Source organism: Lampris incognitus, chromosome 5 (genome assembly GCF_029633865.1).
Source record: "Lampris incognitus isolate fLamInc1 chromosome 5, fLamInc1.hap2, whole genome shotgun sequence".
Lineage (NCBI taxonomy): Eukaryota > Metazoa > Chordata > Actinopteri > Lampriformes > Lampridae > Lampris > Lampris incognitus.
Genome location: NC_079215.1, coordinates 69,311,415 through 69,336,487, shown reverse-complemented (window position 1 = coordinate 69,336,487; position 25,073 = coordinate 69,311,415). Strand labels below are relative to the sequence as shown.

Below are 25,073 nucleotides of genomic sequence, written 5' to 3'. Positions count from 1 at the left end.
CTGATGATGCTCATATTTACATGACTTCAGAGAAAGAGAAACTAAATAAGATTCAGTCATTACGTCACAAACCTTTTCTACAGCTAATAGTAGAGGTCGAAGGTCCGAGCCACAGCAACAAATACTTGTTTTCCAGTATTGCCCAGAAGCAATAGAGAAGTGACCGATTTCTGCACGTTGTGCTTTAAAACATTCCCTTGGCTAAAGGCAATAAGCAAATGTTCTTGTCATTTCTGGATGTGTTATTTTTTAACTGAGTTGTGTTTGGCTTGGTTATATTTCAGAACAGTGTCACGTTTGTTAGTGTGATCAGACTGATTAAACAATAAGATACACCTTGATCTAACAGAGATTTTTGGAGAGAAGAGTAGGTTGTAAAATAAACCTTAATAACTGAAAAACAAAAAACCAACCTTGCGATAATATTCACAATAGATTTGGAGTGTTGGTCGGTTTGACTTCTGTCTTCTCATTGGGCCACACTGACTCCTCCTCTTTAACCAGATTCTGTACATGGTTTCACACATTTCTGCTGATCACTGGTATGAACGCTGGTTCTTCTGTCTGCAGGTTCAGTTTATGGTTTCAATGTCACTGCCAACAAGTCCGTCCAGCAGCTGGCCAGCAAGAAAAGCGTCCCGCTCAAACTCCACAGAGTCATATACAAACTCATTGACGACCTGAAGGAGGAGCTGAGCAGCAAACTCTCCCCGCTGGTCAAAGAGAATGTGATTGGTAGGTACCCTGGTCTCTAGGAGGCCTTTCATTGGCCCCTGGTCATTGAGAATGTGATTGGTCAGTACATTTTAAGGACGTTATTCCATCTCGTTGAAAAAAACATGGATTGTGGACAGAGCTCCATCCTTAGACAGTACTGTAGTATTTTAAATACCTTAAATGATCTACCTAGGTTAATTCAGGAGTAGTAGAACCTGGTTGCATCATGTCCATCTTCAGTATGAACTTCCTGTTTAGAGACAAGTACCGACAGCAACATGAGATCTACCAAAATACAGCAGAGAAAGTCACTGTGAACCAGTTCCCTCAAGAATCTCCAAAACCTCACGATGACAGGAAAGTGTTTTGCTTCAAAATGACTTCAGGTGACATGAAAACTAAAAGAAACATCTCTCTCTGTGGCCAGGTGAGGCGGCGGTCTTGGCCATGTTTGAGGTCACAGTGGGGAAGAAGAAGGTTCTGGTAGCCGGCTGTCGGGTCCAGAAGGGATACCTGGACAAACGAATGAAGTTCCGGCTGATCCACAATGAGGAGACCATTTGGGACGGTAAGTGGATCAATCTGTTTGAAATTCTGAGTCTCCCAGTACAGCAAACTGACTGTCTGGCCTGAAGCGGCGCTTCACTTCTACACCGCGCAGGCATCGATCAGGGCGGCCACTTGTTGTGGTCGCTGTCGCTCTTTATAAATAACTCTTCTATCTTGTTCTTACTGTGTAGCTAAGTAGGCAGTGAGGTTTTTCTGAGTTGGGCCCTTCTGTAACGGTGCAGTCAGAGGAGTTTTCATCTCTTCCTGATGGTGGAATACTCCTCTCTGAGCGTCGTGTCGACGGTGCACAGCAGCACCGCGGCTCCGTTGTTTACAGCAGAGATCAGTTGTTGGCTCTTCGACTGGCTAGCTTTACGGCCCAAACTCACCAAATCCCAGAGGAGATTGAGAGGACGGTTAAGAGATCTTTTCAGTGACGACGGGGTAAAGGATGTAAATCACGAAAGTGGAAGGCAGATGCATGGATGGGCAACATGAGATGGCTGGCTTATAATAAGATGGACGAGCTAATGGCGCTAGTCAGGAATCAGAGAGAGCAGGGGGGGGGGGGAGGGCAGCTTGGACAGGGCCAATGAACTTGATGTGTTTTTTAACAGATTTGACACGACCCCTCCCCGTCCCCCCTTGGTCTCATCTGTTGCCTGCCTTCATCAACCGTCAACTTCACTGCCCCCCCTCCTCCCCATTACAGCCCCCCAGTCTCCAGTGGGGACTCTATCCCCACCCCCCTCGGGTTCCCGGACTAATGGCCCTCTCCAACCTGAGGACCCTCCCCCCTACCTGTAACACCTAGTGTGCTTCATGATTGACTATGTCAGAAGACAGTTGATGAGACTTCACGCAAGCAAGGCGGCAGGCCCGGATGGTGTTAGCCCCAGGGTGCTCAAAGCTGTGCCCCCATTATGTGGAGTGCTTCACCATGTCTTCAACATGAGCCTTAGACTTCAAAGGGTCCCTGTGCTGTGGAAGACATCCTGCCTCATTCCTGCGCAGAGCCGTCTCTCCTTTTGAGGAGGCTTGGGTCCTTCAACATCTGCCAGACAGTGCTCAGGATGTGGTATGAGTCGGTGGTGGCAGTGCTGTCCTGTCTGCTGTTGTGTGTTGGGGCAGCAGGTTGAGGGCAGCGGATGCAAACAGGCTCAGTAAACTGATCTGCAAGGCCGGTGACGTTGTGGGGGTGGAGCTGGATTCCCTGGCAGCAGTTTCTGAGAGGAGGACGCTGTTAAAGTTATGTGCCATCATGGACAATGTCTCCCACCCACTCCATGACGTGCTGGTCGGGTACAGGAGTACTTTTAGTAAGAGACTCATTCTGCTGAAATGCACCACAGGAGGTCATTCCTGCCTGTGGCCATCAAACTTTACAACTCCTCCCTCAGACTCAGACTGTCAGACACTGAGTTAATGGTCATTGGACTGGTCCTTCCACTTGTGTTGCCCTGTCAGTGTTTGTTTGTGCTGTTGTTTCATGCTGCAGTACTACAGGATAGATAGGGTGTTACATACTGGAGCATGGTGCCCATGTTTATAGATTTTATTCTTATTTCTATTTCTTGGATTTGGAGATTCATTGGTAAGATGTTGTCCTAAATACACCAGGTACAGGAAGTGTCAGACAGCACATTTTTTGGCAAATAAAACCTTCTCGCTTAACAAACTCAGATATGAATCATGTTTGTTTCCGGCAGGCTCCTTGACGGCGCTGAAGCACCATAAGGATGACGTGCAGACGGTGAAGCTGGGCATGGATTGCGGCATCTCCATCGACGCTGGTGTGGAGTTCACGCCGGGAGACAGCATTGTCTGTTACCAGGAGGTCCAGTCACAGGATCAGATATCCTGGGATCCAGGATTTTAACACCATCTACAGGATGATCAGTTCAGTTCTCCTGTCCTGTCACTCAAACTTGACATGTTTAATCCCTGGATGAGAAACCTGTTCTTGTCTAAGTGCTGTTGAGCAAGGCACTGAACTCAACAGCTGTTGGCTCTGGCTCGCCAACCAGAAGCTAACGCATCTCTTGTTCTTACCGATGCATTGACTGACTGGACAAAGTTTATTGTGCAGTATAAACATGTATGATTGTTCTGGGTGAATCCTGGATCCACCAGGGGTTCTCAGTGAGGAACCTGATGCTGGAGAACATGGTGGCTGTTACTTCTTCACTGGAACTGGAAATCAGCCACTCTAAGCTAGCTAGCTGTGTGGAACCAGTGAATCTGGTTTAGACTGTGGTTGGGAGATTTAAATGTTTATTTTTGGGGTGTGTATATAAAGCTTAAGATTAAACTCCATGTCTCAGTGGATGGTAACCAGACTGCTGTCTGCAGAGATGATTAAATTAATTAAAGACGATCTGTTGAGGAATAATGAACATGAAAGCTTCTTTTGTTTCATAGAGAAATTTAATCAAAATAAAACTGCCCCTCACATCAGTACCTAGATACTGGTTTTGCTGGGTCATCTGTTAAGAAAAAGACCTCACTTGTACAAAAGTCCATGAAGTCATCTTTACACAAAAAACATGTACATGTATTTACCAATGGAAACTTCTTCAAAACAAAACCACTTTAACAAAACAAGAATAACATGGAAGAGCTGTTACTCTAGAACTTTGCCGTGTTTTTCCTGAACTAAGTAGTTTCCTTTAAAAAAGTCATTCTGTTGATCCACTGTGGAGAAACTTCCTGTTCACTATTCTGGCAAACATACCTGGAGCTCCATCAGAATATGGGTCTGGATCAGAAGACCTCACATTCTGCATGCTTAAGTTTCATTTCTTCTTGGCTTTGCCAGTTTTGGCCAGGAGAGCCGGGTCGAGCTGGTCTGGACTCAAATCTTTAACAGAGAAGAGGCGGACCGCGCGTTCAGTCAGAGTTCCTCCACACTTCAGACCGCGGGACATGAGTTCCGCCTTCAGGACGTCCAACCCAAAGACCTCGAGCTCCTCCGCCGAATTCAGAGCCTCCAGATCCACCGGGCCAAGCACTGGCTGGAACCACACAACAGAACAAATAACAGTGTAGAACTCCATTACATCCAAGAGGCTCATACGCCACACTTTACTAACCCTAACCCGTCTGGTTCTCTTGGTCTCTGTCAGACTTCCTTCTACTGACAGAAACAGAGTGAGCAGCAGTACCACATGGGACAGTGTTATGCTCTTCACCTACAAACAGCAATCCTGAGATGGTCCAGACAAAACAACAGCAGTTACATGTACAAGTACAAGAACTTGACTGATAGTTTTATGGTTACACTCTAGGATCCTTACAAGGCAAAAAGATGTAAACTGTTTTAACTCCCAACCTGGTTTTAGTTTTTAAATCGAAGCTCTGATTAAAACCGATGTGACAAATTAACTTCTGACAGTTCAACAGATCTGAGACAAACATGGTTCTACTGGAGATGTCAGTAAACATTTCACTTTTGACAGTACATGGAGAAGAAGGTGTCTGAGTAGTGAACAAAGTAAATACGACAATGTTGTTTATCTACATTTAAGAAATGCTCGTGCAGTACCAGGGACTTTGGTTTTAGAGTATAGAGAGAGCCTAGAGTGATATAGTTCTCATCTGGCTCATGTCATGGAAATAAGGTTTAACACTGCACACGGTCATTCAGACCAGCACCGACTCACCACGTGCTCACTGGTGCTGGACTGGGAACTGTGGGTGGAACAGGGAATTGACTTGGACTTCAGGTCTTCAGCAGCAGGACCAGAAGCTGGAAGATGGTCTGGTTGTGTGCTCTCTGGTTCTGCAGGTCTGCAGCTAGCTTCAAGCCTGGACCAGAAAAACAAGGATCATGTGAGGTTTTTTCCCATTGAAGGAAGGTCTGATGTGAACTTTCAGGAACACATGGTTTCTCAGCTCACCAGAGTCAGTTCTCCTTGTTTTACCTCAACAAGAGGTTACGATTATAAAGATTATAAATGAAGGTGTTGTTTCACAGCTGACGTTTGGTGACTCAGTAAACCAACAGGCTGATCATGAATCAAATGAAGCACTTCCTCTTATCAGGATTTAGTCACAGTGCAGCCTGTGGTCAGTTAAAACAAATGCATCGCAACAGAAGCCAAGTGCCACCACGTGTTCATGTCAACATAAAACCCTGCACATCCTTCTAATGCAGCGGGCCCCAAACTACGCCCATTCTGGGTGGCCCCAAAGCATGTATGTAATGTACTGTATCCAATACAAGACATACAATATGTACATACATTAAAACTCTGGTAGAACTTACACACAGCACCTGTAATATTTGATATACTGGAGTCATCAGTGAGTCTGGTTAGTGTGGAGAAAAGCATAGCTGTACCTGGTCTCCTGCTGCAGTTCTGATCCAACGTCGGAGGAAGAGGGCTGGGATTCTGCCGTCTTTCTCACAGAGCTCACAAGACCTGAAGCCCCACAGCCAGGGTCATCCTCATCTTCCTCTTCCCCATCCTCCTCGTCTGAGCTTACCAGGTCATCCAGGTCACCCCCACCCGTCCTGAGAACAGTTCATTTGAATAAAAGGCGGCAGGTGTAGTCTGGCTGTTGGTCTACAAACTGATCATATTGTTACTAGCGGCTAGCTGAACGCTTGGACCCACAGTTCTTACTGTCAGTACTGGTCCATGCTACACAACTCCTATTTAGTCCTACATAGATCCTCCTATCTAGTCCTACTGACTTAGCATCTTTGCGTAAAGATGCTAAGTCAGTTTGGTAACGGCTGATTGCTGACTTGTTTTGATAAAATAGTGTTATACTTAAGATCAAGAATGTCTTGTAACATCTGGGAGTTGCCTGTACGACGTCTTCAACTGGGAAACCCCCAAATACTGTAAACTTCCTGTAAACCTTCCTTTCAACTTAAACATTTAAGCACCATCACAGAGAAGACCAGTTGAACATCTGAACTTGGCAGAAGACCAGCAGCTAACTGTAGCAGTTAAGTGTCTGTCTCACCATAAGCACTTCCTCTTCCTCGTTGGGTGATCTTTATCCCGATTGGCTCTTTTACCACTTGGTCCCTCCTCTGTGCTGACCAGCTCGCTGGAGGAAGCCTGCAGTCCTGAAAGACAAACACCGACCTTCAGCAGTGCAGTGGGACTGTGGCCACAACCCCGCATCTTAACATCTGCAACTAAAACCCCCACTGTCTAAAGCCCTGCCCACCACCTCAAATTCCATCCAGTGGAACATCTGAACACAGCCGTCTTTGTGTTTGGATGTTTTCTGATTCCGACTTGTGTGTTTTGTCGTGGGTTAAAGATACTGTTTACTTTATCTACTGTTTCTACTATTTCTCACTGTGGGAGTGAAACATTCTGAGACCGGAAATCTGACACCCCCCCAAATTGTACTTGGACAATTACCCCACTCTTCCAAGCCATCCCAGTCGCTGCTCCACCCCCTCTGCTGATCCGGGGAGGGCTGCAGACTACCACATGCCTCCTCCCATACACGTGGAGTCACCAGCCGCTTTTCACCTGACAGTGGGGAGTTTCACCAGGGGGATGTAGGGCGTGGGAGGATCACGCTATTCCCACCAGTTCCCCCTTCCTCCTGAACAGGCACCCCGACTGACCAGAGGAGGCGCTACTGCAGCGACCAGGACACATACCCACATCCGGCTTCCCACCCACAGACACAGCCAACGCCGACTGTGTCTGTAGGGACGCCTGACCAAGCCGGAGGTAACACGGGGATTCGAACCGGTGAGCCCCGTGTTGGTAGGCAACGGAATAGAACACCATGCTTCCCCCACGCCCTGGAAATCTGATTTTTAATAAAGTTCACTTTACTGTTTCTCACTGTGGGAGTGTGAAGTGCTCTGAGACTGGAAATGCGATTGTTAATAAAGTTCACTTTATTAACAATAACACAACAAATTAACAGCCACCTGGTATAGTTCATCTTACTGTGCTGACGTTTGCTTTTTCTCCATTTCCACATTTTCCAGGTCATGTTCAGCTAACCTCTGCAACTAACCACCACTCTCGTGGGCCAACCAATCATGGATTTAAGATTAAATACAATCAAACTCACACATTTCCTAAAATAAATGCATTTTTACTACAAGGGCAAAAACCAGGAAGAGCTTCCTAAGACAGCAGCCATGGATTTTAAACATTTCACTGCATTTCACTGACTACCTGCTGCTAGTTTTTGCTCTGTCGTTGACTCTACTGTTCCTTTAGCAAAATGAACAGTAGCCCATTCTGCTCACAATTTCAGAAACGTTTGTTTGTGTTTATTTTGTTTTTATCTGACAATCCCGTGTGTTTTTGGCTACCAGTTGTTTTATACCTGGCTACTGGTCTCCTCGCCTGCCCCAGCGACTGTCATTCTACTTCGGAGCCTACGTTTGGTACAACACTGGCAATAATGTGGATCAATGGGCTGTTCATATGGATTATGTTCACCTGGATTACTTTATCTTTGACACTCCATCCAGTAACACCGCTACCCCAATACACGGCAGCGGAACCTTTTCGACTATGACACCATCTCTCTGAGCCTCCACCAGCACTCCAACTTCACCGAGATGTCGTTCGTCATTTTCATCGGAAATACATTCACCGTGGATCCCGCCGGAGCTTCAACTTTGATGACACAAAACCAACCCGTTCCTTCTGGTCTTCCATTCCTCGTCCCTCAAGAAAATCCCAACGGACTGTTGATCACAGTGCACTAGCTAACCTAGCCAGGTTGGCTAGCATCAAAACCGAAAAAATAACCTCCATCGGGTTATTTAACATTCGCTCGCTAACCAACAAGGGGCTCCTACTTCATGATCGACTGAATGATCGTAAGTTTGATTTTCTATGCTTGACTGAGACGTGGCTTCATCAAACTATTCCTCCTGGGTTTGTGTACACCTGTAAATCCCATGACACTGGCAGGGGCCCCCCTGTGCATGTTTCATTCGAGTCCATTGGCCTACAAATCAATGGGCCAAATCCTACCAGACTAGCCACTGTTTATCGGCCACCGAATCCCAACAACGATTTCTTAAATGAACTTTCTGTTTTTCTAACTTTCTTATGTTCCTTATCCCCCAATGTAATATTGCTGGGTGATTTTAATATACACATGGACAATGTCCACAATACTCTCACAAGGGATTTTACATCATGCCTGGACAGTTTTGGATTACAGCAATATATTGATTTTCCTTCGCACTCTACTAAATACTTTATTATTTACCTACTACCTCTTGGCCACATTTTCGGGAAATTTGGCATTCAATTTCACTACTACGCGGACGACACCCTGCTTTATCTATTCACCAAGCCTACCTCCACTCTTCCACCCACTTCCCTTTCTGACTGATTACTAGAAATTAAATCCTGGTTTTCACACCACTTCCTCAAACTTAATAGTGATAAAACTGAGGTCCTTTCAGTTGGCACTAAATCTACTTTGGCCAAAACTGATAGTTTTTCTCTTACTATTGACAATTCTATAGTTCCCCCATCGCCTCATGTTAGGAGTCTGGGTGTCATCCTGGACAGCACATTATCTTTTGAAGCCCACATCAACAATGTTACTCGGTCTGCATACTTCCACCTACGCAATATTAATCGTCTTCGGTCGTCACTTACACCTAACAGCACCGCCATACTCACTCACACCCTGGTTACATCCCGTATTGACTACTGTAATTCTATCCTCTTTGGTCTTCCCCTCAAGTGTCTTCATAAGCTTCAATTGGTTCAGAATCCAGCTGCCCGTATCATTACCAGAACTCCTTCCATAGATCATATCACTCCTCTTCTCCAGCAACTCCATTGGCTTCCTGTTATATACCGTATTGACGTCAAGATCCTGCTCCTCACCTTTTAGGCTCTTAATAACTTGGCTCCTTCATATCTTTCTGAACTCCTTCATATCCACACACCCTCCCACACTCTCAGATCCTCTTCTGCTCTCCAACTCACTACACCATCAGCCCGCTTGACTACCATGGGGACTAGAGCCTTCAGTCGTTCTGCCTAACGGCTATAGACCTCTCTCCCACAGGAAATTCGCAATATTGACTCTCTTTTAACCTTCAAATCCCATCTCAAAACACACCTTTTCAAACTGGCATATTCAGTCTGATCCCCGCTTCATTGAGTTTTGTGCAGATGATAATTTTATACTTATCTGTTGTGTTAACTTTTAATTGTCTACCCTGCTTTGTTTTGATTTTACGCTGTCTGATACAGTGCTGCTTGTCCCCCCCCCCCACTGTGTTCTGTAAGGTGTCCTTGAGTGTTTTGAGAGGCGCACACAAATAAAATGCATTATTACTATTATTATTATTATTATTTCTAATCATGTTGGAAAACCTGGACTGAATCTCTAAACACTGCCACCTGGTGGCAGCCAGTGGCTACTGAAACTTTGATGAAACGGACTAAGAACGGCTCCTCCTCAGTTTTTCTTCAGTGGGCTTGTACAAAGTAAGCCTTCTGTAAAAGGATCCAAGCCACTCAGTCATCTCAAGCGTAGTAAAAAGCATGTATTTACTGTGATGTAGGTAGTGTTTCAGTACCTTTCATGACAGAGTCCTCCAGGCGCTCTGACAGGTTGTGACACTGTTGTTGGTAGTCGGCGTCAGTGAAATGGTGTTTGGGTTCAGCCAGCTTTCTCTGCAGCCTCTCCAGACGCCTCTGCTCCTTCTCCGCTTCACGCTCTGCCTGTTTCTTCAGCCACTCGGCCATCCTGAGAAAGACCAATCACCAACTCCTTCACAAACCTGAGAACAACAACTAAATATCTAGATGTTTCTTCAGCCACTCGGCCATCCTGAGAAAGACCAATCACCAACTCCTTCACAAACCTGAGAACAACTAAATATCTAGATGTTTCTTCAGCCACTCGGCCATCCTGAGAAAGACCAATCACCAACTCCTTCACAAACCTGAGAACAACAACTAAACATCTAGATGGACACACAGGACATGAAATAAACCAGTGGAGATAGCAGCGGACAGAATGATCAGGGAGGTGGAGATGTGAAGAGCATGTCACATGTCACCACATTGATCTTGTGATTGAATGTCACTTCTCTGTCATCCATCACCCTCTCTTTCAATTCTAAATCACCCATATTCTCTGCCACTCCTCTAACATCCATCATTCCATCTCTGTCCCTTCTCTATCATCCATTATTCTATCTCTGTCACTTCTCTATCATCCATTCTATCTCTGTCACTTCACTATCATCCATTATTCTATCTCTCTATCACTCCTCTATCATCCATTATTGTATCTCTCTATCACTCCTCTATCATCCATTATTGTATCTCTCTATAACTCCTCTATCATCCATTATTGTATCTCTCTATCACTCCTCTATCATCCGTTATTGTATCTCTCTATCACTTCTCTATCATCCATTATTCTATCTCTATCACCATTATTATCTCTCTATCACTCCTCTATCACCCATTATTCTATCTCTCTATCACTTCTCTATCATCCATTATTCTATCTCTATCACCCATTATTCTATCTCTCTATCACTCCTCTATCACCCATTATTCTGTCTCTCTATCACCCCTCTATCATCCATTGTTGTATCTCTCTATCACTCCTCTATCATCCATTATTGTATCTCTCTATAACTCCTCTATCATCCATTATTCTATTTCTCTATCACCCCTCTATCATCCATTATTGTATCTCTCTGTCACTCCTCTATCATCCATTATTGTATCTCTCTATCACTCCTCTATCATCCATTATTGTATCTCTCTATCACTCCTCTATCATCCATTATTCTATTTCTCTATCACCCCTCTATAATCCATTATTGTATCTCTCTGTCACTCCTCTATCATCCATTATTGTATCTCTCTATCACTCCTCTATCACCCATTATTCTATCTCTCTATCACTCCTCTATCATCCATTATTGTATCTCTCTGTCACTCCTCTATCACCCATTATTCTATCTCTCTATCACTCCTCTATCACCCATTATTCTGTCTCTCTATCACCCCTCTATCATCCATTATTGTATCTCTCTATCACTCCTCTATCATCCATTATTGTATCTCTCTATAACTCCTCTATCATCCATTATTCTATCTCTCTATCACCCCTCTATCATCCATTATTGTATCTCTCTGTCACTCCTCTATCATCCATTATTCTATCTCTGTCACTTCTCTATAAGACAGGGGTGGGCAGTGTGATCCAGAATGGGCCTGAGTCTATTAGTCAACCAATAGTCTTTACTAAGGACCTTGATTTGGAAACTCAGGTGTGTACCTGCTTGGTTGGAACAAAGACCTGCACCCACACCGGCCCTTTCTGGATCATGTTGCCCACCCCTGCATAAGGAATGACCTTTAACCTCAAGTCACACTAATGCTGTTAGACAGAGTGACTTAAAATGAGAGACAATACAAGCCAGAGTTCCTACAGGTTACCAACAGTTAAGAGGTCAAAGGTCAGACCCCCAGCTTAAGGTTTGGGTCTGTGATTCAAGTCTTACTCTTTCTCATGATTGACATCTCGAAGGCGACGCCCACTCAGGTCCCTGCAGGCCTCACGATTCGTCGTCTTCTCTATCTGAGCACCAAGAGCTCTGAGCATGGAGCCAAAACCTGGACACACACACAGATCTTTAGCTGAATACTGTGCTGTACCCCCTTCCTGATTTCCTCTACTTCTGCACATTGGTCACACTGAATGGTTTCAGATCTTCCTACAAAATCTAATGCAAGACAAGCAGAGCTCAAGTAAACACAAAATACAGTTTTTAAATCATTTCAGTTACTGAAGGAAAACAGTTATCCAACACCTTGTGAAAAAGTAAATTACCCCCTGAACGTAATAACTGGTGGTGCACTTCAGCAGCAGCAGCTGCAGCCATGCACTTCCTGTAAGTGGAGATCATTTTTCACACCACTGCAGTGGACCTTCAGCCCTCTCTTTTGTGCAGAACTGCTGTAATCCAGCGACATACGAGGGTTTTTGAGCATGAGCTACTTGTTTAAGGTCCTCCCACAGCATCTGGATGGGGTTCAACTCAGGACTTTGACTAGGCCACTCCAAAACCTTATTTTGTCTCTTGAGCCATTCTGAAGTGGACTTAGTCTTGTGTTTTGGATCATTGTCCTGCTGTATAACCCAATTATGCTTCAGATCGCAGACTGCCTTTCAGAATGTTCTGGCAGAGAACAGAATTCATGGTTCCCTCAAGACTTCCAGGCTCTGAGGCAGGAAAGCATCCTCACACCATCACACTACCACCACCATGTGGGACTGTTGGTATGATGTTCTTATTGTGAAATGTGTTTTGGCTTTACGCCAGACACATCGGGACCCGTGTCTTTCTACAAATTCAACTTTTGACTCGATTGTCCACACAACATCATACCAAAAGGCTTGGGGGTCATCAGTGTGGTTTTTTTGCACATGTGAGATGAGCAGTAAAGTTTCTCTTAGTTAGTGGCTTGTACCTTGCAACTCTCCCATGAAATTCACATTTGCCCTGTCTTATTGTGGAACCATGAACAGTGACCCGAGAGCCCTGACACACCAGGGTGGCCATCAGCCAACGTCGGGCCGTCAGTGAGCATCTGTGACCCAAGTTTTTGTGGTGTCCCGCACCGTCGGCACTAGTTGGACCCGTCGGCAGCTTTTCGGCCGATTCAGCATGTTGAATTGGCGGAGCCCGTCGGTGAGAGAGGTCACTCTGATTGGCTGCTCAGCTTAGCGAATCAGCTCCACCTCCTGTCTTTTCATCAGTGCCACTGTCTGCAAACCATACAACATAGCTGGTCTCACTACCATCTTGTAAACCTTCCCTTTAACTCTTGCTGATACCCTTCTGTCACACATCACTCCTGACACTCTTCTCCACCCACTCCACCCTGCCTGCACCCTCTTCTTCACCTCTCTCCTGCACTCCCCGTTACTTTGGACAGTTGATCCCAAGTATTTAAACTCATACGCCTTCATCAACTCCACTCCTTGCATCCTCACCATTCCACTGTCCTCCCTCTCATTCATGCATAGGTATTCTGTCTTGCTCCTACTGACTTTCATTCCTCTTCTCTCCAGTGCATACCTCCACCTCTCCAGGCTCTCCTCCACCTGCACCCTACTCTCACTACAGATCACAATGTCATCCACGAACATCATTGTCCACTGAGACTGCTGCCTGATCTCGTCTGTCAACCTGTCCATCACCATTGCAAACAAGAAAGGGCTCAGAGCCGATCCTTGATGTAGTCCCACCTCCACCTTGAACCCATCTGTCATTCCAACCACACACCTCACCACTACTACACCTCCCTCATACATATCCTGTACCACTCCTACATACTTCTCTGTAACTCCTGACTTCCTCATACAATACCACACCTCCTTCTCTATACTTCTCCATCAACATTCTTAAAGCAAACATCACATCTGTGGTGCTCTTTCATGGCATGAAACCATACTGCTGCTGCTGATCATCACCTCTCCTCCTCTTAACCTAGCTTCTATTACTCTTTCCCATATCTTCATGCTGTGGCTGATCAACTTTATACCTCTGTAGTTGCTACAGTTCTGCACATCGCCCTTGTTCTTGAAAATCGGTACCAGTATGCTTCTTCTCCACTCCTCAGGCATCCTCTCACTTTCCAAGATTGTGTTAAACAATCTAGTTAGAAACCCCACTGCCATCTCTCCTAAACACCTCCATGCCTCCACAGGTATGTCATCAGGACCAACTGCCTTTCCACTCTTCATCCTCTTCATAGCTGCTCTCACTTCCTCCTTGCTAATCCACTGCACTTCCTGATTCACTATCCCTACATCATCCAACCTTCTCTCTCTCTCATTTTCTTCATTCATCAGCCCCTCAAAGTATTCCTTCCACCTTCTTAGCACACTCTCCTCGCTTGTCAGCACATTTCCATCTCTATCCTTGATCACCCTAACTTGCTGCACATCCTTCCCAGCTCGGTCCCTCTGTCTAGCCAATCGGTACAAGTCCTTTTCTCCTTCCTTAGTGTCTAACCTGTCATACAACTCACCATACACCTTTTCCTTTTCCTTTGCCACCTCTCTCTTTGCTTTACGCTGCATCTCCTTGTACTCCTGTCTACTTTCTTCATCTCTCTGACTATCCCACTTCTTCTTTACCAACCTCTTCCTCTGTATACTTTGCTGTACTTCCTCATTCCCCCACCAAGTCTCCTTGTCTTCCTTCCTCTGTCCTGATGACACACCAAGTACCTTCCTAGCTGTCTCCCTCACTATTTCTGCAGTGGTTGTCCAGCCATCCAGCAACTCTTCACTACCACCCAGTGCCTGTCTTAACTCCTGCCTGAACTCCACACAAGAGTCTTCCTTCTTCAACTTCCACCATTTGATCTTCGGCTGTGACTTCACTCTCTTCCTCTTCTTGGTCTCCAAATCCTCCTACAGACCACCATCCGATGCTGCCTAGCTACGTTCTCCCCTGTCACCACCTTGCAGTCTCCAATCCCTTTTAGATGGCGCCTCCTACATAAGATATAGTCCACCTGTGTGCACTTTCCTCCACTCTTGTACGTCACCCTGTGTTCCTCCCTCTTCTTGAAATATGTATTCACCACAGCCATTTCCATCATCTTCGCAAAATCCACCACCATCTGTCCTTCCACATTCCTCTCCTTGACTCCATACCTTCCCATCACCTCCTCATCACCTCTGTTCCCTTCACCAACATGTCCGTTGAAATCCGCTCCAATCACCACTCTCTCCTCCTTGGGTACCCTCTCCACCACGTCATCCAACTCACTCCAGAATTCTTCTTTCTCTTCCATCTCACACCCAACTTGCGGGGCATATGTACTGATAACATTCAGCAATACACCTTCGGTTTCCAGCTTCATACTCATCACTCTGTCTGACACTCTCTTCACCTCCAGCACACTCTTGACATACTCTTCCTTCAGAATTACCCCTACCCCATTTCTCCTCCCATTCACACCATGGTAGAAGAGTTTGTACCCACCTCCGATACTCCTGGCCTTACTCCCCTTCCTTCCACCTGGTCTCTTGCACACACAGTATGCCTACCTTTCTTCTCTCCATCATATCAGCCAGCTCTCTCCATTTACCAGCCATAGTGCCAACATTCAAAGTTCTGACTCTCACCTCCACACTCCTACCCTTCCTCCTCTCTAGCTGCCTCTGCTCATGCCTTCTCCTCTCCTTCTCCTTCACCCAACAGTAGCATAGTTTCCACCGGCACCCTGCTGGTTAACAGTACCGGTGGCGGTCGTTGGTAACCCGGGCCTCGACCGATCCGGTATGGAAATCTTATTTATGATCCGCATATTTGATTTGGCAAAGATTTTACTGCTCCTACTGAATCCAATGACCAATTAAATCTGGTTAACTGGTTGACTGAGTAACTAAGAGGGCAATTACTTTCTCACACAGGGTCAGTTGGTGTTGGGTAACTTTTTTTCCTTAAATATAATTATCATTTAAAAACGGAATTGTGTGTTTACTCTGGTTGTCGTCATCTTGTATTATATTTTGTATTAAGATGTGAAACAATTAAGTTTGACAAATTTGCGAAAATAAAAGAAAAAAAATCAGGAAAGGGATAAATACATTTCGCTGCACTGTACCAGTATATATATTATATTACACCACACACACACAAACACACACACACACACACCAACACACACCTCCTTTTCCCCCACAGAGCCGGGGTTCCAAGCGGTAGATGGCTCCATCTTGGAGTGGGTCGTTTTGGTGGGACAGACGTCCATTACAGATGACGTAGAAGTCTTCAGATGGAATGCCCTGGAAGAAAACACCACCAGATGAACACCTCACATCATGCAGAATAAGGCCCAGTTCTTTTCAGCACAGGGAGCACGCAATTAATGACACAGGTAGTCTCACAAAACAACAACTTGAACTGTATCAGAGGCCATGTGACGTCTCATAATTCTGTTTGAAGTGGTTATGGTTCAACAGCCTTACACGATAAAGTTACCAAGAGCAGATAAAACAATATCAGCAGCATTTACATGGTGGCTGTTGTAAGATCCTGAGCACCTACACAAGACTTCTTCTTCAGAGAGGAATCATTGTTCCTCTGGCTCACACGGGAACCATGGTGCTTACACGGGAACCATGGTACTTACACGGGAACCATGGTGCTTACACGGGAACCATGGTACTTACACGGGAACCATGGTGCTTACACGGGAACCATGGTGCTTACACAGGAATCATGGTGCTCACAGGACCCATGGTGCTCACAGGACCCATGGTGCTTACACAGGAACCATGGAGCTTACACAGGAACCATGGTGCTCACACAGGAATCACGGTGCTTACACGGGAACCACGGTGCTTACACGGGAATCACGGTGCTTACACGGGAACCACGGTGCTTACACGGGAATCATGGTGCTTACACGGGAACCATGGTGGTTACATGGGAACCATGGTGCTTACACGGGAACCATGGTGCTTACACAGGAACCATGGTGCTTACACAGGAACCATGGTGCTTACACAGGAACCATGGTGCTTACACAGGAACCATGGTGCTCACACAGGAACCATGGTGATTACACAGGAATCATGGTGCTCACAGGAATCATGGTGCTTACACGGGAACCATGGTGCTCACACAGGAACCATGGTGATTACACAGGAACCATGGTGCTTACACGGGAACCATGGTGCTTACACAGGAATCATGGTGCTCACAGGAATCATGGTGCTTACACGGGAACCATGGTGCTCACACGGGAACCATGGTGCTTACACAGGAACCATGGTGCTTACACAGGAACCATGGTGCTCACAGGAACCATGGTGCTCACACAGGAATCACGGTGCTTACACAGGAACCACGGTGCTTACACAGGAACCACGGTGCTTACACGGGAATCATGGTGCTTACACGGGAACCATGGTGGTTACACGGGAACCATGGTGGTTACACGGGAATCATGGTGCTTACACGGGAACCATGGTGCTTACACAGGAACCATGGTGCTCACACAGGCATGTAAGTACATATATATATATATATATATATATATATATATATATATACAGTTATATATATATATACAGTTATATATATATAGTTATATATAGTTATATATATATAGTTATATATATATGTATATATAGTTATATATATATAGTTATATAGTTATATATAGTTATATATATATATAGTTATATACTGTTGTGTTCACTGGACCAGATGATATATAGTTATATACTGTTCTCTCTGTTTTTGGAGTATTCCCCCTTTTTCTCACCAATTGTATCCGGCCAACTATACCACTATTCTGAGCCGTCCTAGTCGCAGCTCCATCCCCTCTGCTGATCCGGGGAGACCTGCAGACCTTTAGCGAGGAGTTTCAACAGGGGGACGTAGCATGTGGGAGGATGACACTATTCCCACCAGTTCCCCCTCCCCCCAAAACAGGCGCCCCAACCGACCAGAGGAGGCCCATGTGCAGCGACCAGAACACATGTCCACATCCGGCTTCCCACCCGCAGACATGGCCAATTGTGTCTTTAGGGACGCCCGACCAAGCCGGAGGTAACATGGGGATTCAAACCGGCGATCCCCATGTTGGCAGGCAATGGAACAGACCACTATGCTACCCGGACACCCAAACTAGGCCAAATGTTTCCATACATGCTCAATAATCCAGGTAAGAAAAACAAAAAGGTGAATCAGTTCATCTGGACATAACGTTTATTGACAGAAACACTTCATCATCATCTAAGTGACTGCAGGTGTCCCCACCCTTATAAACACTACAGTGACCTCTTCAGTCTCACCTGACTGCAGGTGTCCCCACCCTTATAAACACTACAGTGACCTCTTCAGTCTCACCTGACTGCAGGTGTCCCCACCCTTATAAACACTACAGTGACCTCTTCAGTCTCACCTGACTGCAGATGTCCCCACCCTTATAAACACTACAGTGACCTCTTCAGTCTCACCTGACTGCAAGTGTCCCCACCCTTATAAACACTACAGTGACCTCTTCAGTCTCACCTGACTGCAGATGTCCCCACCCTTATAAACACTACAGTGACCTCTTCAGTCTCACCTGACTGCAGGTGTCCCACCCTTATAAACAATACAGTGACCTCTTCAGTCTCACCTGACTTCAGGTGTCCCCACCCTTATAAACACTACAGTGACCTCTTCAGTCTCACCTGACTGCAAGTGTCCCCACCCTTATAAACAATACAGTGACCTCTTCAGTCTCACCTGACTGCAGGTGTCCCCACCCTTATAAACAATACAGTGACCTCTTCAGTCTCACCTGACTACAGATGTCCCCACCCTTATAAACAATACAGTGAGCTCTTCAGTCTCACCTGACTGCAGGTGTCCCCACCCTTATAAACAATACAGTGACCTCTTCAGTCTCACCTGACTGCAGGTGTCCCCACCCTTATAAACAATACAGTGACCTCTTCAGTCTCACCTGACTGCAGGTGTCCCCACCCTTATAAACAATACAGTGACCTCTTCAGTCTCACCTGACTGTAGGTGTCCCACCCTTATAAACAATACAGTGACCTCTTCAGTCTCACCTGACTGCAGGTGTCCCCACCCTTATAAACACTACAGTGACCTCTTCAGTCTCACCTGACTGCAGGTGTCCCCACCCTTATAAACACTACAGTGACCTCTTCAGTCTCACCTGACTGCAAGTGTCCCCACCCTTATAAACAATACAGTGACCTCTTCAGTCTCACCTGACTGCAGATGTCCCCACCCTTATAAACAATACAGTGACCTCTTCAGTCTCACCTGACTGCAGGTGTCCCCACCCTTATAAACAATACAGTGACCTCTTCAGTCTCACCTGACTGCAAGTGTCCCCACCCTTATAAACAATACAGTGACCTCTTCAGTATCACCTGACTGCAGATGTCCCCACCCTTATAAACAATACAGTGACCTCTTCAGTCTCACCTGACTGCAGGTGTCCCACCCTTATAAACAATACAGTGACATCTTCAGTCTCACCTGACTGCAGGTGTCCCCACCCTTATAAACAATACAGTGACCTCTTCAGTATCACCTGACTGCAGATGTCCCCACCCTTATAAACAATACAGTGACCTCTTCAGTCTCACCTGACTGCAGGTGTCCCCACCCTTATAAACAATACAGTGACCTCTTCAGTCTCACCTGACTGCAGGTGTCCCACCCTTATAAACAATACAGTGACCTCTTCAGTCTCACCTGACTGCTAACTCTCTGGGCTTGTTAGGTGTGTTACAGTAATAAGCTAGCTAACTCTCTGGGCTTGTTAGGTGTGTTACAGTAATAAGCTAGCTAACTCTCTGGGCTTGTTAGGCGTGATAACAGTAGTAAGCTAGCTAACTCTCTGGGCTTGTTAGGCGTGATAACAGTAGTAAGCTAGCTAACTCTCTGGGCTTGTTAGGTGTGTTACAGTAATAAGCTAGCTAACTCTCTGGGCTTGTTAGGTGTGTTACAGTAATAAGCTAGCTAACTCTCTGGGCTTGTTAGGCGTGATAACAGTAGTAAGCTAGCTAACTCTCTGGGCTTGTTAGGCGTGATAACAGTAGTAAGCTAGCTAACTCTCTGGGCTTGTTAGGCGTGATAGCAGTAGTAAGCTAGCTAACTCTCTGGGCCTGTTAAAGGGGAGTTTAAAAGTCTAATTTCACATCTTATTCGGCGGAGTCCTCTGTAAACTTACCGTCTCATTTATAAAATGACGTGTGAGGTCTCGGGTGACAGAACCGGTTGGAATGGATACTTCAGAAAACCCAAAGAACCCAGAGAGCGGACCGGAGAGGAAGACGTCCATGATCACCGCTTGCCGTGCTTCTTCTTCTACGGCTTTTTAGTTACCGTCACTTCTTCTTCTTGTTCCTTTTTATTTTGTGGTTGACAAACATTTCGTGTACTGTACCGCCCCCCTCTGACGAGATGTGATTATACTACACGAGTTAAAGCTGAACCCAGGTGATAACGCCCAAATCCCGCCGTGTTTTCCCGTTTCACGTAAAACCGGAAGTGTTGCTTTGCTGCACCGGTCGCTTCCAAACCAGAACCAGAACCAGAACCGGATCCTGTTTGCTGGCCACCTACATGGGACGCGGCTGCAGCTTCGTGGCTCTGTCAGTGTGCTGGACATAGAGTGACTGGAGCATGGCTGGAGGGAGGGAGGGAGGGAGGGAGGGAGGAGCTCCTCAGAGGGAGGAACTCCTCTCTTCCGTGCTGCTGATGTTGGCAGGTTTCTCTCTAGTGTGGAAACTCCGGACGGGTCCAAACAGCATGTTCTGCTCTTTGCTGCTGGCTGGCCGCAGTTATCACACCGGTCATTTATAGGTTTCCTCATTACAAATCATACACATAACACACACACACGCACACACACACACACACACACACACACACACACACACATATATATATATATACATATACATATATATATATATATACGGTGGTCATGTGTACTAGTCACAGAGGGTTGGGGAATAGTTGCAATCACAGCATTGTAAGATGGTGACACATGTACTCTTAGCCCCCCCCCCCGGTTCAGGGATGGTGGGTCCCTCTTCACATAGATGGCCTCTTTGATTCCCCGTTCAAACCAGTGTTCCTCCCTATCAAGGATGTACACATCCTCATCCCTGAAAGAGTGGCCACTGGCCTGTAGATGGTGTAGACTGTGGAGTCCTGGCCTGTAGATGGTGTAGACTGTGGAGTCCTGGTCTGTAGATGGTGTAGACTGTGGAGTCCTGGCCTGTAGATGGTGTAGACTGTGGAGTCCTGGTCTGTAGATGGTGTAGACTGTGGAGTCCTGGTCTGTAGATGGTGTAGACTGTGGAGTCCTGGTCTGTAGATGGTGTAGACTGTGGAGTCCTGGCCTGTAGATGGTGTAGACTGTGGAGTCCTGGTCTGTAGATGGTGTAGACTGCGGAGTCCTGGTCTGACTTGTTAGCTCTCCTGTGTTGTGCCATCCTCTTGGCCAGTGTCTGGTTAGTTTCCCCAGTGTACAAGTCACGGCAACCCTCCTGGCACCTAAGAACCGGTGGTGGGAAAAGTCCTCAGATGTTGTAAGTAGAAGATTCCAGAGTCAAGATTCTTCATTTGTTCCGTCTCGTTATAAAAGTACAAGAGAGTAAAATTCTGGAGTTTCGGCTCCGCAACACTGCAGCAACAATAGTAATAAAGTAACAACACAACAGAACAATAAAGCAGTAATAATAATAAGAAATAGTGTGTGGCTTATGTATGTAAGGTGCTGTGTGTGTGTGTGTGTGTGTGTGTGTGTGTGTGTGTGTGTGTGTGTGTGTGTGTGTGTGTGTGTGTGTGTGTGTGTGTGTGTGTGTGTGTGTGTAAAAACTGATGATCCGCTCAAGACCATAGGTCAGTACCGTCAGTCCGGCACCAGGCTTTGTGTCATTGAAGTTCTTTGTTCAGAAGCCTGGCTGCTTGGTGGCAAAAGAAATACCACGGTGTAGAAATACTCCATTACAAGTAAAAGTCCTGCATTCAAAATCTGACTCAAGTTGAAGTACAAAAGTATGAGGATCAAAATATACTGAAAGCACCACAAGTAAAAGTACTCACTATGCAGAATGGCCCATTCTAGAATAATCAGTATTACTTTATGTATGATAATTACTGATGAAGTAACGCAGTAATGTGTAGTGAATGTTGCAGCTGGTAAAGGAGGGGCTTATTTTAACTACTTGATGTACTGCTGGGCAGCTTGTGACCCCCCCCATCCATATAGTCTTATTTCATGTTCATCTATAATCTACATCCTACTTTATTTGTTGGTTACATTTCATATTGTTAATCTCAATCAGCAAAGTCACCAAAGGGATCAAATAAATGTGGTGCAGTAAGAAGCACAGTTGCCTCCAAAATGTGGTGGAGTCCAAGTATAAAGTAGTGGCAATACTCAAGTCAAGTGTAAGTACCTCAAAATTGTACTTAAGTACAGTAACTGAGTAAACGTACTTAAGTTACTTCCCAGCAACGTTAACAGCGACACTATATTGCTCTGTTTGTGCCGGGGGACCCGGTCCTTGGGGGGGGGACCCGGTCCTTGGGGGGGACCCGGTCCATGGGGGGGGGACCCGGTCGGCTGGTGCACTGCTTGGGCGTCTGCTCCCCAAATAGCATCCGGACGTGGGCCACTTCAGGCACTGACGGCCTTCCGGCCCTGGCAGAATGGGTGTGAGTCTGAAGTGGCCCACATCCGGATGCTATCTGGGAAGAAGACGCCCAGACGTATCATGGCAAATATGGCCCAAATATGCCTTTAAATGGGACACCGGCAGGGGGCGACATTACATGTGCCTCGCTGCGGGTCATGTGACATCCGGTCCGCTCGGCGCCGACGAGCAACAGACAACATGGCTGCCGTGTGGAAGGTCGTGTGCGGCCTGCGGAGCCGCGCGGGTTTGAGGGGAACAGCGCTCGCCATGCGGACCCGCTCGGACGTCCCGGACTCGTCCTGCCGCTCGGACGTCCCGGACTCTGAACCGGACACACCGGCGCACGGACTCGCCGCCGCCTTGGAGCAGCACGCGGCCCTCCGGCGCAGCCAGGAGGGGCCGCGCGTGACCGGCGATTCGTTCGCGGCGCTGCTGCGCGCGTCTCCGCTGGTCCGGATGGGTCCGGCGCGCGACAGAGTGGTCGTGGGAAAGGTGTTCGACGTGGTGAACGACGACGTGAGCGTCCACGTGTACGTGGACTTCGGTGCCAAGTTCCACTGCGTGTGCCCGGTGCCGAAGCGCGAGGCGGACCAGTACCGGCGCGGGACCAGGGTCCGGCTGCGGCTGCTGGACCTCGAGCTCACCTCCCGGTTCCTGGGGTCCGCGACCGACACCACGCTGCTGGAGGCGGACGCGGTGCTGTTGGGACCGATGGACGCAAAAGACCCAAAGACCAAAGAGTAGCGCCGGTATTTGCTGTAAACCGGATGTTGTATAGTAGTTTGTTCTATGACCCGGATGTTGTTGTTGTTGTTGTTGAGCCTCATGATGACGCGCTAAATGAGGCGGGGTCCGCCGCGTGTAGACGTCCGTCAGACGTTAACTAACCTATCACATCACAGTATGCTGTGTGGCCCATGACGTCACACTACGGGACAATGCACCGTGGGGGTTGTAGTTCAGTGGGCGGCCACGCGCCTTTCTCAGGTGAACGTGTGAGACTGGACCGGAACCTCCCGGCGCGGGGCGGGTCAGCTGACACGCCGTGTAATGAAACAGCGTCTGTGTGTGGAGCGGTGTGTGTCTGCAGTGGTTGTGTGTGGAGCGGTGTGTGTCTGCAGTGGTTGTGTGTGGAGCGGTGTGTGTCTGCAGTGGTTGTGTGGAGCGGTGTGTGTCTGCAGTGGTTGTGTGTGGAGCGGTGTGTGTCTGCAGTGGTTGTGTGTGGAGCGGTGTGTGTCTGCAGTGGTTGTGTGTGGAGCGGTGTGTGTCTGCAGTGGTTGTGTGTGGAGCGGTGTGTGTCTGCAGTGGTTGTGTGTGGAGCGGTGTGTGTCTGCAGTGGTTGTGTGTGGAGCGGTGTGTGTCTGCAGTGGTTGTGTGTGGAGCGGTGTGTGTCTGCAGTGGTTGTGTGTGGAGCGGTGTGTGTCTGCAGTGGTTCTCCAGTGTGTCGCGTTTGTGTGAATGTGAAAGCAGCAGGTGTAACATGTGCCGCGAGCAGCCTCCCCACTCCCCGGCTGGGCTATTTAACAAACCGCCACTCAGACATCCAGATGTTGATGACGTAGTCCACCGCTGAGCAGCCGAAAGTAGAAGTAGATTATATGATGTATCATATGATACATTATGTGATACATTATATGGTGTATTATATGATACATTATGTAATACATTATATGGTGTATTATATGATACATTATGTAATACATTATATGGTGTATTATATGATACATTATATGGTGTATTATATGAGACATTATATGGTGTATTATATGGTGTATGATATTATGTATGATATGATACATTATATGGTGTATGATATGACTGAGATGTTTCTCTTTTGTTGGTAACTCTTTACCCACCAGGCTGTTCAGTGCACACACTGTTTTTCCATTGTTTGTAATAAATGTGGAGGTTATATGAAAGCGCTGAAGTGTCGCTGTCAGCTTGTCCGCTTCTGCTCAGTTTGTTCACTGTTATTGTCGTTATAATAAATGAAAGAAGGAAAGAAAGAACGAGTTATCGTAATCATTGTCCTCCAGATGGGGGAGCCAAAACACAGGAAGCGGTTCAAACCAGGAAGTTCCTCGCTTCACACGCTCTTCACCACAAGAACACACCCACCCTGCATCAAACTGAGAGCCAGTGTTTGGAGATGTTCCCTCCCTCCCCCTCCCTCCCCCTCTCTCTCTCTCTCTCAATTCACAGGGCTTCACTGGCATGAACGTTTTACAACAATGTTGCCAAAGCATCAAACATGCAGTTTGAACGGTACACAATAACACTAATAATGAACATCAGCACAACATTGTAACGATCAATAAAGAAACAATAACACAGCCGTAACAATAGAGAAACAGAAGCAGATCAGCAGGTGGAGCATGGGTGGTGAGGAGACTACAGCTGTCATGTGTTGTGCTGCTTGTCTCTCAGGCTGTCACATGACCTGACATGTCTCGCTGCTGCATCTATGAGCTGACACTGTTTTCCCCGAGTACATGTTGCATTTTGTTCTGGTCAGAGAGTGTGTCCAAGTCATGTTGGTCTGGTCAGACAGTGTGTCCAAGTCATTTTGGTCTGGTCAGAGTGTGTCCAAG

The 25,073-nt window shown here is 46.7% G+C and overlaps 3 protein-coding genes across 3 annotated transcripts in view; 2 read left to right on the top strand and 1 right to left on the bottom strand.

The window, feature by feature from the left end:
- mtif2 (mitochondrial translational initiation factor 2) overlaps nt 1-3,570 on the top strand; it is a 49,520-nt gene extending 45,950 nt beyond the window's left edge. Inside the window, exons 11-13 of the mRNA XM_056280049.1 lie at nt 571-735; nt 1,145-1,285; nt 2,976-3,570. Coding sequence (XP_056136024.1) covers nt 571-735; nt 1,145-1,285; nt 2,976-3,145 — 476 coding nt within the window. The 3' untranslated portion in view covers nt 3,146-3,570. The remainder of the gene's footprint in view (nt 1-570; nt 736-1,144; nt 1,286-2,975) is intronic.
- A 133-nt stretch (nt 3,571-3,703) lies between these two features.
- sde2 (SDE2 telomere maintenance homolog (S. pombe)) lies at nt 3,704-20,128 on the bottom strand. The gene is made up of 8 exons (XM_056280050.1): nt 20,001-20,128; nt 15,960-16,077; nt 11,771-11,882; nt 9,821-9,990; nt 6,244-6,349; nt 5,609-5,782; nt 4,929-5,073; nt 3,704-4,280 (listed from the first exon to the last, which is right to left on the bottom strand). Exons 1-8 carry the CDS (start codon nt 20,109-20,111, stop codon nt 4,062-4,064), a joined length of 1,155 nt encoding a protein of 384 aa, XP_056136025.1. The 5' UTR covers nt 20,112-20,128; the 3' UTR covers nt 3,704-4,061.
- A 2,544-nt stretch (nt 20,129-22,672) lies between these two features.
- Nucleotides 22,673-24,232, top strand: mrps28 (mitochondrial ribosomal protein S28). The gene has a single exon (XM_056280702.1). The coding sequence runs from the start codon at nt 22,681-22,683 to the stop codon at nt 23,224-23,226; it is 546 nt and encodes a 181-aa protein (XP_056136677.1). The 5' UTR covers nt 22,673-22,680; the 3' UTR covers nt 23,227-24,232.
- Nucleotides 24,233-25,073: the final 841 nt, after the last annotated feature.